Below are 12,925 nucleotides of genomic sequence, written 5' to 3'. Positions count from 1 at the left end.
CATGCGCAGTAACGTAATGACGCCGCCTGGTGTCATTTTCAGATGTAAGTTAGCGGCTGCGGCTCTTGTTCTGGAGCGCGGGGGTGCCTCACTAGTCGCCACACAGCCACAGCCAAGGAGGAGGAGGACAGGACAGTCAGTCATAAACAGCCTGAGAACAGAAAAAAAAAAAAACATGGCAGAGGAGGACTGGGGGTGAACTGGTGAAGCCGTGAAGGGGGCAGAGGAGGACTCACTGATGTGCTTGCCTTGCCCTTTGGAGAGGTGAAAGGGGCACAGGAGGAGGAGGAGGACAACACTGTCGCACTGATGTGCCTGTGGATTGGAGGGATGAAAGGGGCACAGAAGAATACTGAAGTGGAAAGTGATATGAAGGGATCAGAGGAGAAAACTACCATGTCCATGCAGCAGCCTCTCTGACCACCTCTTGACTGTATAATGTCCGCAGTCTCTGTCCACCTTCTGTATCTTGTCCGCAATCTCTGTCCACCTTCTGCATCATGTCCGCAGTCTTTTTCCCCCTTTTGTATCATGTCCGCAGTCTCTGTCCTCCTCCTGTATCCTAACTAAAATCTAGTGGAACCAATTGCCTTCAGAAGTCACCTAATTAGTAAATAGAGTCCACCTGTGTGTAATTTAAGCTCAGTATAAATACAGCTGTTCTGTGAATCCCCCAGAGGTTTGTTAGAGAACCTTAGTGAACAAACAGCATCATGAAGGCCAAATAAACCAGACAGGTCAGGGATAAAGTTGTGGAGAAGTTTAAAGCAGGGTTAGGTTATAAAACAATATCCCAAGCTTTGAACATCTCACGGAGCACTGTTAAATCCATCATCTGAAAATGGAAAGAGTATGACACAACTGCAAACCTACCAAGACATGGCCATCCACCTAAACTGACAGGCCGGGCAAGGAGAGCATTCATCAGAGAAGCAGCCAAGAGGCCCATGGTAACTCTGGAGGAGCTACAGAGATCCACGGCTCGGGTGGGAGAATCTGTCCACAGGACAACTATTAGTGTTGTACTCCACAAATCTGGCCTTTATATTAGAATAGCAAGAAGAAACCCATTGTTGAAAGAAAGGCATAAGAAGTCCCGTTTGCAGTTTGCGAGAAGCCATGTGGGGGACACAGAAAACATGTGGAAGAAGGTGCTCTGGTCAGATGAGACCAAAATTGAACTTTTTGGCCTAAAAGCAAAACCCTATGTGTGGCGGAAAACTAACACTGCACATCACCCTGAAAACACCATCCCCACTGTGGTGGTGACAGCATCATCTTGTGGGGATGACTTTCTTCAGCAGAGACAGAGAAGCTGGTCAGAGTTGATGGGAAGATGGATGGAGCCAAATACAGGGAAATCTTAGAAGAACACCTGTTAGAGTCTGAAAAAGACTTGAGACTTGGTTGGAGGTTCACCTTCCAGCAGGACAACAACCATAAACATACAGCCAGAGCTACAATGGAGTGGTTTAGATCAAAGCTTGTTAATGTGTTAGAATGGCCCAGTCAAAGTCCTGACCTAAATCCAATTGAGAATCTGTGGCAAGAATTGCTGTTCACAGACGTTCTCCATCCAATCTGACAGAGCTTGAGCTATTTTGCAGAATAAGAAGAAGAATGGGCAAAAATGTCACTCTTTAGATGTGCAAAGCTGGTAGAGACATTCCCAAAAAGACTTGCAGCTTTAATTGCAGCTAAAGGTGGTTCTACAAAGTATTGACTCAGGGGGCTGAATACAAATGCACCCACACTTTTCACATATTTATTTGTAAAAAAAATTGAAAACCATTTACCATTTTCCTTCCACTTCACAATTATGTGCCACTTTGTGTTGGTCTATCACATAAAATCACAATAAAATACATGTACGTTTTTGGTTGTAACATGACAAAATGTGGGAAATTTCAAGGGGTATGAATACTTTTTCAAGGCACTGTATATCATTCAGCAACATACTGTAGACAAGGAGAGTTTGGAATTGTTTATTATACAGTTAAAATCTAGTAAGTCCAGGAGTTACATCCACAGTATAGTGTTGCACTGTAATAATATGTAAACCCTTATAATACTGATCATTCTGTTTGTGGCCCATCAAAGTGTAACTAAAGGCAAAACCTATTTTTTTTCATTTTGTATAAAGTTTTGCTATCTGTGTCCCATTGGGGTGATTACCCTTCACTTCCCATCCCATAGCAAACAGAAAAAAAGAATTGAGAGAAAATCTCTCCAAAATTAGGAAATTCCTGTGTTATCATTGGAAGATTTACCCTCTATTACTATTCTAACGACAACCCAACATTTTTGATTTTCTTTTACTTTCCATGATAACAGTAAACTATACAAATAGAGAGGGTATAGGGACACTGACAGCAATAAAAACTGATAGGTGTTCTAATTCCTATCCACTCCATCCAAAACTAAAAATATGTTTTTACTTTAGTTATACAGTACTTTAACCCCTTTGCAAACCACACTATAGCTGAATGACAGTTACAGTGTGGCCGCACTTTGCTGGGAGGCCATCATATAACATCCTCCTGTGCTCACGCTGCCTGCGCGCCCCCGTGTGGTGCGCATCAGCAGTGATCTGTGATCCCTGCGTTCTTTGGACACAGCTGATCACAGATTGGGGTAAAGAGCCAATCACAGTGGCTCTTTACCACGTGATCAGCTGTGTCAAATCCCAGCTGTTCACAATGTAAATAGAATTTGCCAGCCATCGGCAGTCCTCGCCTCACGCTGACAGCGCATGGGGAGAGGAGAGGCGAAAACTGGCAAATCCACACAGGGGACATCTGCACTGACAATCAGGGAACTGATCATCAATGTCCTGATTATCAGTGCCAATCTGTGCCCACAAGTGCTGCCAATCTGTGCCCACCAGAGCTGCCAATCAATGCCCATTAGTGATGCCTGTCAATGCCAATCAGTGCCGCCTATCAGTGATGCCCATCAGTGCTGAATATCAGTGCAGCCTCATTAGTGCCTTCTCATCAGTTCCGCCTCTCTGTGCCCATCGGGGCAGCCTATCAGTGCCCATCAGTGAAGAAGAAAAATTACTTAATTACGAAATTTTATAACAGAAACTAACAAGAACTTTATTTTTTTCAAAATTTTTGAACTTTTTTCTTTGTTTAGCAAAAAATAAATATCCCAGTGGTGATTAAATACCACCAAAAGAAAGCTCTATCCGTCTAAAAAAAATGATAAAAAATGTATTTGGGTACAGTGTCGCATGACCACGCAATTGTCATTCAAAATGTGACAGTGCTGAAAGATGAAAATTGGCCTGGGCAGGAAGGGGGTGAAAGTGGCCAGTAGGCAAGTGGATCAAAGTGACACTAAACTCTGGTTAAAAAAAATGTGTTCTGTTCTTAGCTCAAAACAGTCCCTACTATAGCACTCAGCCTCCTCCAAATTTGTTTTCTTTGCTTCTGTGATCTGAATTCCTGTTAGAGGGTTGCTGCGTTCATTCTCCATGGCCCGATATAGGGAAGTACTCACCCTCTCTTGCTTGCTCCTGAGATGGAATTTGTAGTGTACACAGAGCAGTGGCGTGTCCGCTACTAACATAAACTGCTCCTTCCAAACAAATGTAAGTGATGGGTAAAAGAAGAGGTTTGAAAGCTCACAGAGGACATGACAAGGAGGCAGAAAAATACAGTAAGAAACAACTTCATGAAATATAGATTACAGGACCGTTAAGTGGTGAATGTGTATGGATTTTTTGTGGAGAATATTATATAGTTATAGATATATAGTTCAATGTCAAGATTCGCTATACACGTTACAATCGAACTGTACAAACTTTATACAATCAACTTTCGATTTATCAAAACCATGTAATATGAAGTTTTTAAATGGATGACTCCTGCGCTGTCTACAAAATTAAAGCTGGGGGACACTGCTGCAAACACCTGCTAATCTGATCCAAAACAGAAAAAAGGAGGGTATATGAGTAAATGGTGGTGTTGCGCTGTGTAACAAACAAAGAGTGTACTAAAGGTGTACAATAGAAAACAAATGGATAAATAAATAAATGGTGTACAAAATAAGGACTAGCAAACGAGATATAATCCTAGTGAAAAATCTGTGACAAAACCAATGATCCAGTAGTAAAGTCTGTGTCAAAATGCAAAAAAAAAAAAAAAATACAAAAAAAGGAAAGGTATAAAATTGTGATCCTTGTGAAGTGACAAACCAAGCTGGATGATCCACTAATAAAGTCTATGTCAAAATATGAAAATAAATGATGATCCAACAAATATCCATGTCAATATTGTAAAGTATATAGAGTGAAACCTAACCACTGGTTTAGCTGAAACAGGGTGATGAAACAAAGTGATGAAAACACGTCTTCAATGATGACGCTTGTGTATCTGCAAGCCTCTCACCTTACTGCCGTAAGGTATACAGCATAGATAAGTCACAGGTACAGTGTTCAAAAAAATCCCCTCCTGGGTTTGATGGTATAGGTCCCTCTTAGATGGTCTCAGTGGCGAGTTAAAGCACATAAGAGAAAAATCTAAAACTTATAGCATAATTCCACAATGGCAGCGGGGGGATAGTTTCAGCAGACCCAAAGGAAATACACTCACTTTTAGTAAATGTTAGCATACACATCAATCCACGAACGCAGAGTTCGTAAGCCTCTGATATGGTCCCAGTGCTATCTACAGTCCCGAACTCTTCAGATGCCCAAAAAACTCAGTGTATAGGATTTATGGATGGGAAAGAGAGATGCCCATGGTGTGATCCCATTTTAAAGAACAATTTATTGAAAGTAAAACATCATAAAAACAACTCACATTTAGAGTAGAAAAACATGCAAACATCCACGAGCACCGAGCTCGTATCCTTCCATCAGATATGGTTAGTACCTAATGCTCCAATCCCGACGCCTATCGTCACATCCGAGTTTTTTGGGCATCTGAAGAGTTTGGGACTGTAGATAGCACTGGGACCATATCAGAGGCTTACGAACTCGGCATTTGTGGATTGATGTGTACACTCTTTGTTTATCTTACACAGCGCAATACTACCATTTACCATATGTAATATGAAGCCATAACAAAATTATCTAATCAATCTATGTCCAACCAGGCAATACAGAGTTGTTGGTAGATCTAAAGGAAATTGTACAGTCATATTGTAACATGGTAAACTTTAGGAAATTCTCTTGGTTTCTCTTCTTAATTTGTGGAGTTGGGAAAATCTACTGTTTCTGTCTCATAAAGATTACTGGATTGCTCTTCTTGATCTGTCAATGACGTAGACAAAGGGCCACCCCTCTGAAAGGCAGTGTTACTGTCTATTTCTTGTGTAGATGATTGACCTGCTGGGCTTTAATCACCTGTGTGTTGTTTCTCCATCTTCATCAACAATTCTCCGGAATCTTCTTTTTCATGTGAGGAATGGGAGGAATTTTGTGTCAGGTCCTTTACATCCATGTTATCAAAAATGGTGGATTCCTCTTTTTCACCCCCCTCCTATTGATGGGAGGAAATGTCTATTGGTAAGACGATGTCAATGAGTTCTTCTTGGTCGGATTTTATACTTCCTACACTTTGATCTTATTTATGTTCCTTCTCCTTTTTCATAGACAATTCTCCTAGATCTTTTTCTGCATATAAAGAATCAGGGGAATTCAGTGTCAGGTCCTTTACATCTGTGTTGTCCAGAAAAGTAGGTTTCTCTGTATCACCTCCCTCCAATTTAGGGGAAGGAAGGTCTATCTGTAAGACGGAGTCGATGATTTCTTCTTGGTTGGGTGTTTGACTTCCTAGACTTTGATCTTGTTTATGGTCTTTTCTCATCTTCATAGATGAGTCTGCTATATTCTCTTCTGAATTTGTGGAATTAGGAGGGTTTTGTTTAAGGTTTTTTCCTCCATGTTATCAAGATTAGTGGATTGCTCCTGATCATCTGACTTCAGTTTGGAGGAACTAGGGGATGCTTAGTCAGTATCAATGTTGTCTTTCTTCAACTCCAGAGGACACTGTGGTTGCTCTTTATAATGTTTTGTTCGGGGTTTAATTTCTGGTTTGCATGTTTGTTGTTGGTCAGATAATTGAGGCTTGTTGTTTTCTGCAAAAATTTCTGCTATAGGAGATTTTGTACATCGGTCCTTTCCTTCCTGAAGTGAAGCCTGGTCCTTTCCTGCAAAGATATAAAAATAATTAAAGTGTATACAAACACATAGGATAACATTTAAAATGAATTCAAGTTTTATTATTACATTCACAACAGTAAAGTAAAATTAAAAAAATGTAATAATTACTTTTTTGATGATGATATGTATAAAGTGATCACCTGATCACGCAGTGCAGTATTTTAGGGCTCTGTTGGGTAGGGGTGGAGACTCCTTGTGATGAATGGCAGCTTCCACCATAGTCACATATAAAAAGTGCTCTTTTGACTGCTTTGGTGTCTGCATACTGTAGGCAGATGGGAGCAGCTATTAATCACTATGGACTAGGAGCATTTCACTGAACTATGGGAGTATCACTGGTCTATGGGCTTGTCATAAAGGACAGCAAGCTCACTGTGCTTATGCATGGCGTCCTGTATTCCCTGTGATAGAGTGACAGCACATGTCCGTCCTTGCTACCATTGATATCATTGTAAGTATTGTCAAAAAAAAAGCAGGAAGCAGGGAAGTACATGGGAGATAAGCAGGAGTACCAGATGCCTGGCTTCTTTGAAACAAACCCTTCCTCCAAAAAATCAAATTTAATATCAGTTTTTGATTGATTTAGGCTTACATAAATAAATTATAACTCACATTGACATTTTTATATTTTACAGATAATATTTACACTTTTTGGAAAAAATTAATTTAGACTCTTGGCAGTCACAGTGATCTACACAGGTTATCGAGATACCAGAAATTAATTACAGCCAGGTTCCAATAGTATGAAATCTGGAAAATTATGAGAACAAAATTGTGCAAAATTCGTAATGGCCTCTTACACAAGTTTTGCATAGGACAGGAACAAGCTAATATCTTTTGTGTTTTCTATCTAAGACTAAATTTGGAAGATTTTCACTTATATCTCTTGTATCCCTGCGATGCTTGTATAAGAAATAATAATAATAATAATAATAATAATAGGTACACAGACAGTAATAAAAACCTGAAAGAAGTTCTTGCACCCTCTACACTTGCAACCTAGACACTGTAGGACCAATGGACAGCCTATCATCCATCAAATGGTACATGGGGTTGGCAAAATTCTGAAGGTTGGTGGTTCAGCTCTTGATAGACCGTGGAGTGATGCTCTCTGGGGAGCTCCACTCAGTTAAGTATATCCTATTATTTGGTTTCTCATAGCAAGGAGGACTAGTGGTGTATAATGTATTAAAAGCAGGATTATTCCTGTTAATCAGGCCATTTTCTTGTTTTAGGGACCCTAACCTGACTTAAAATATTACAAAAGTTTTTAAATTGATATTAAATGCTTTGCTTTAAAAAAATAAAAAAAAAACATGTTATACTTACCTGCTCTGTGCAGAGGTTTCAAACACAGCAGCCCAGATCCTGCTCTTCTTGGGTTCCCCACCGGTGCTCCTGACCCTTCCCTCTTGCCGAGTGCCTCAATAACAAGCAGCTTGCTATGGGGGCACCTGAGTAGGGCTCACTCCCGTGCCACTGCTCTATGTGTCCATTTAAACACACAGAGCCACAGCTCAGGCCCTGCCCCCTCTCTCTGCTCATTGGCTCACTGGGTGAGATTGACAGCAGCGGTAGCCAATGGCATCTGCTGCTGTCTCAGCCAATTCATTCACTCATTTGGAGCAATGTCCCTCTGTCCCTCATTCCTCCTCATTTGTCCCTCATTTTGGTCTGATCTATATATACAGTGGAACCTCAGATTACGAGCATAATCCGTTCCAGGAGAATGCTCGTAATCCAAAGTACTCGCATATCAAAGCGAGTTTCCCCATTGAAGTCGATGAAAATGAAAAGAATCCGTTCCGCATTGACTTCAATGGCATGCAATACCGCATGCGGCCAGAGGTTGGGGGCGCTGGAGAGCCTCAGAAATGGCCGGAAAGGCCCGAGGACACCTCGGCTGGCCTCGGCAAACCTAGGAAAGACTCCGTTCCCGAGGTTTGCCGAGGTCAGCCGAACTGTCCTCAGGCCTTTCCGCGCATTTTCGAACAGCGCCAATCGGCGCCGCTCGGCTCCGGCACCCCCCACCTCAGGCCAAACATGGTACTGCAACGCTTTGGCCTGAATCGTGCTTGTTTTGCGAGACACTCGCAAACCGAGTTACGATTTTTTAAACTACAGTGCTCGTATTGCGAAACGCTCGTTAACCGCATTACTCGTAATCCGAGGTTCCACTGTAGTTGTATATATAAAATTCACTTTTTATCTTTCAAAAAGTGTTTCCCATTGCTAAACCTTTCATCCACATTCTAAATTGCTGCATTTGTACCTTTTAAAAGCCAATATAAAGGAATAGTAGTGGTAAAAAAAAAGCCCTTGTGGATTTAATGAACTTTTTTGGGGGGGTGTGGCAGGGGGCGTGTCCTGTGCCTACATATGTTTGGTAGTAGGTGTCCATCATTCCCATCTCAAAATGTTGGAAGGTATGTTTATGGTGTTACTATGCAACCACACTGCAGGGTTTCCATAAGAAAAAAATAGTTGGCTTTGCTCACCTTTGACCTGTATTGGTTCTGTTTTTTTCTGTATGGGTAGCCGTGGACCTGAAAATTGCACTTCACAGACGTATTTTGTTCCACAATCTGACATCTGGACAGCTGGCAAAGTCAGGGTCGCTATGTAGGTTGTTTGGTCATTATATGTGTAGTCTCTTTTTTCGAGTGAGTTCTTACATACGTTTATCATTTTATCTTCTTGAGTTTGATGCCATTTCACTTGGTGCTGACCCTCCTTAAAATTGTAGATTCTGCACTCCAGGGTGGCAGGTTCTCCTTCTTTCAGTTCTGGTACCATTATTTCTCCAATTTCTGGATCAGGCAGCTCTGCTGTAGAAGTTAAGACTCAATGTCATTGTATGGAATAACACAAAAAAAACAAAAAATACACTGCAACATTCCTTGCCTAGGTCTGCAGTTATGGGGTATATGTGTATTAATAATATTACACACACACACACATACACACGAAAGTAGATTTTCCCCCTGTGCATGCAATTACCATAGATCTATTTTTAAAGCATATTTAGGAGAAGGGCGCTACATCCAATACATAAGAAAATATATTTATTATTCACAGCCATAAAAACAATCTAAAATCATTTAAGAATTGTACATTGTGCACCGTCATATGCATATAATAAGTACCACTTACATATTATGGTTCATGTTATGCAACTCTATAAACCTGAGCAAAAATAAATGCAGAAATATTTCTTTTTCTTTTTATCTAAATCTTGGGTTGGAATTTGGCATGAATGAAGTGTAAATACAATACATGTGACACTTCAAATAAAGTTGTAAAAAACGTTTACGCATTTAAATACTTGATTATTTTTACTTCTACTTGCACTTTAACCACTTGATGTCCGTGCTATAGCCGAATGACGGCCACAGCGTGGACCGCAATTTCCGGGAGGCCGTCATATGACGTCCTCCCTTGTGCATGCGCCCTGCAGGGTGCGCGCTGTGATCACCGAGTCACGGAGCCTCGGGTGATCACAGATCCGAGTAAGGGGCCGATCCCGCCCCTTACCATGTGATCAGCTGTCAGCCAATGACAGCTGATCACATGATGTAAACGAAAGCTCGGTAATCGTTTTTTTTTCTCCTCATGCTGACAGCGTGAGGAGAAAAAAAAGCCGATCACCAGCTTATGTTAAAGGGACATCGGTCCCGAAGAGGAAGGAGGCACATCTGCCTCATCTGTGCCCACCAGTACTCCCTGCCAGTGCCACCTGCCATTGCTACCTGCCAGTGCCCACAGTGCCCACCATTGCCACCTATCAATGCCCATGAGTGCCACCTATCAATGCGCACAAGTGCCACCTATCAGTGCCCACCAGTGGTGCCAATCAGTGCCACCTAGCAGTGCTGCCTATCAGTGTAAGCAATCAGTGCCCATTATTGCCACCCATCAGTGCCCATCACTGCCACCTATCAGTGCCCATCACTGCCACCTATCGGTGCAGCCTCATCAGCGTACATCAATGAAGGAGAAAAATTACATGTTTGCAAAATTTTATAACAAAATATAAAAAAATATAACATTTAAAAAAAAAATTGGTCTTTTTCAATTTTTTTAACAAAAAATAAAAACCGCAGAGGTGATCAAATACCATCAAAGGAAAGCTCTATTTGTGGGAAAAAAAATGATAAAAATTTCATATGGGTACAGTGTTGTATGACCGCGCAATTGTCAAAGTGCGTCAGCGCTGAAAGCTGAAAATTGGTCTGGACAAGAAGGGGGTTTAAGTGCCCAGTAAGCAAGTGGTTAAAGTGGTTGTAAAGTAAGAAGGTTTTTTTACCTTAATGCATTCTCTGCATTAGGGTAAAAAACCTTCTGTGTGCAGTGTTGCATAATTTATGTAGGATATTCTGTATATACAGTTGTGCTCAAAAGTTTGCACACCCTGTCAGAAATTGTGAAATTTTGGCATTAATATTGAAAATATGACTGATCATGCCAAAAAACTGTCTTTTATTTAGGGATAGTGATCACATGAAGCCATTTATTATCACAGTTTTTGGATCCTTTTTATATCATAATGATAACGAAAATCACCCAAACGGCCCTGATGAAAAGTTTACATAACCTGGAATGTTTGGCCCTGGTACAGATACAGAAGGTGGCACACACAGGTTAAAATGGCAACGAAAGGTTAATTTCCCACATTTGTGGCTTTTTAAATCACAATTTGTTTCTGCGTATAAATAGTCAATAAGTTTATTAGCTCTCACATGGATGCACTAAGCAGGCTAGACGCTGAGCCATGAGGAGGTAGAAAAGAACAGTCAAAAGACCTGCGCTACAAGGTAATGAAACTTTACAAAGATGGAAAAGGATATAAAAATATATCCAAAGCCTTGAATATGCCAGTCAGTACTGTTCAATCACTTAATAAGAAGTGGAAATTTTGGGGATCTCTTGATACCAAGCCAAGGTCAGGTAGATGAAGAAAGATTTTAGCTCCAGAAGATTTTACCCCCGAGGCCATTTTTTTAGCTATTTAACACTGCGCTATTTTAACTGGTAATTGCACTGTCATGCAATGTTGTACACAAACAAAATTTTTGTAAAATGTTTTTCTTCACACAAATAGAATTTTCTTTTGGTGAAATTTGATCATCACTGGGTTTTTTATTTTTTTGCGAAATCAATGAAAAAAGACCCCAATATTTTCTACTTTCTGCTAGAAAACATATCCATTAAAATAAAAAAAAAATAATTTCTTCATAAATTTTGGTTAAAATGTATTCTGCTACATGTCTTTGGAAAAAAAAATCCTAATAAGGGTATATTGATTGGTTTTCATGAAAGTTATAGTGTGTACCAGTGTAATTTACATTGACTAAAATATTTTCGTCGACTAAACTAATACTATTTTAGTTGACTAAAGCTACAACAATTCAGATGACTAAAATATGACTAAAATAAAATGGCATTTTAGTCAAAAGACTATAACTAAAGCTAAATAGAAATTTAATGTCAAAATTAACAGTGCTTGCATGTACAAACTATTGAGTAGAATTATATGGTCTGATAATGTTGAGTTTAAATATTTTGTCACTTTAAGAATTTATATTACGCTTGTTTCTTACTTTCCTTAGGCGTTTTTGTTTCTATTCCTAAAAAAAACCAAAAAACTGTTGGATATGTGAAGACATGAACCGTTGGTAAGAGCTCAAAAGGCTGCTGAAAATTAGTAGACATGTGCGGTTCGTTTCGTTCCGAATAAAAATATATTCATAACTATACATTTTTTAACTTGATGTTTTGTTTTTTTTGAATATTCACTTTTTTTATTTATTATATGGACAAATATAAACACATTCACATGTTAAGCACATCATATTCCTTTATCTATGCTCTAAACAATTGTTCTCCCTACCCAGAAAAACCCTCCCACAGAAAAAAAACAAAAAAACAACCGAAACCCCATCCCATCCCCCCCTCTCCTCAATTCCCTACACCTTCACGATTCCTCCAGGTTCCTGACTCCTTAAACTCCCGCCATTTCCCCCATATATTCCGGAATCTCTCCAGTGAGTCCTCTTCTATATGAATAGTTTCTTCTATGGCTCTTATCATTTCTACCCTTACAACCCAGTCCTTCATGCTCGGGGCTTCCTGAGACCTCCAGAGACTCGGGATCAAGCTTTTGGCTGCATTTAAAAAAAATGGGACTAAGGTATTCTTATATTGAGGGGCCGTTTTCCTGGTATCGTGAAAAACAATCCCAAGGATTCTTCTGAATCTGTTCTCCTGTAATTTGATAGATTGCTGCCAAGATTCCCTGCCAGTAGGGTTGGATCTTTGTGCATTCCCACCAGAGATGTGCAAAGGTCCCCGGGGCATCACATCCCCTCCAACAGGTTGCAGGTCCCTCTGCCCCGATCCTGTGCACCCTCTGGGGGGTCACATACCATCTTGCGAGGAGTTTGTAGCACATTTCAACTGTCTTTGTATCTCCTGAGGAGTAGCAAGCCATTCTCAAAATTTTCCTTCTATGATCCTCGTCTCTGAGCGGGCCTTTCTCCTCTTCCCATTTCCCAAAATATGGAGGGAATTCCGGTTCTGTTTCTTTAATTAGTATTCTTTTTTTTTCTAAATAATTTTTATTAATGTAGCGCTGGTATTTTTAATACAGACGCTACAAGTAAAAAATGTAGTTGTCTTTTTTTTTGTGTTCTGTTTCAGGTTCAACTGGATCTTCTGTCAAGCTGCTGGAAAGTGGGTGGTTTAGATCTC

General features: G+C 40.2%; 1 protein-coding gene across 17 annotated transcripts in view; it reads right to left on the bottom strand.

The window, feature by feature from the left end:
* Window positions 1–1,751: 1,751 nt before the first annotated feature.
* Window positions 1,752–12,925, bottom strand: part of LOC141148583 (uncharacterized) — a 177,803-nt gene continuing 166,629 nt past the window's right edge. For 12 of the 17 annotated variants that reach the window (XM_073636148.1, XM_073636153.1, XM_073636150.1 and 9 more), the window contains 2 exons: window positions 8,674–9,003; window positions 1,752–6,162 (listed from right to left, as the gene is read on the bottom strand). In XM_073636148.1, the coding sequence (XP_073492249.1) occupies window positions 5,960–6,162; window positions 8,674–9,003 (533 nt within the window). In that variant the 3' untranslated portion in view covers window positions 1,752–5,959. The remainder of the gene's footprint in view (window positions 6,163–8,673; window positions 9,004–12,925) is intronic. The other 5 variants (XM_073636149.1, XM_073636154.1, XM_073636158.1 and 2 more) reach the window with 1 other exon arrangement.

The sequence above is a fragment of the Aquarana catesbeiana genome, linkage group LG06 (genome assembly GCF_042186555.1).
Source record: "Aquarana catesbeiana isolate 2022-GZ linkage group LG06, ASM4218655v1, whole genome shotgun sequence".
Classification (NCBI taxonomy): domain Eukaryota; kingdom Metazoa; phylum Chordata; class Amphibia; order Anura; family Ranidae; genus Aquarana; species Aquarana catesbeiana.
The sequence above is the reverse complement of the archived record's forward strand: the minus strand, read 5'-3'. Positions and strand labels throughout refer to the sequence as shown.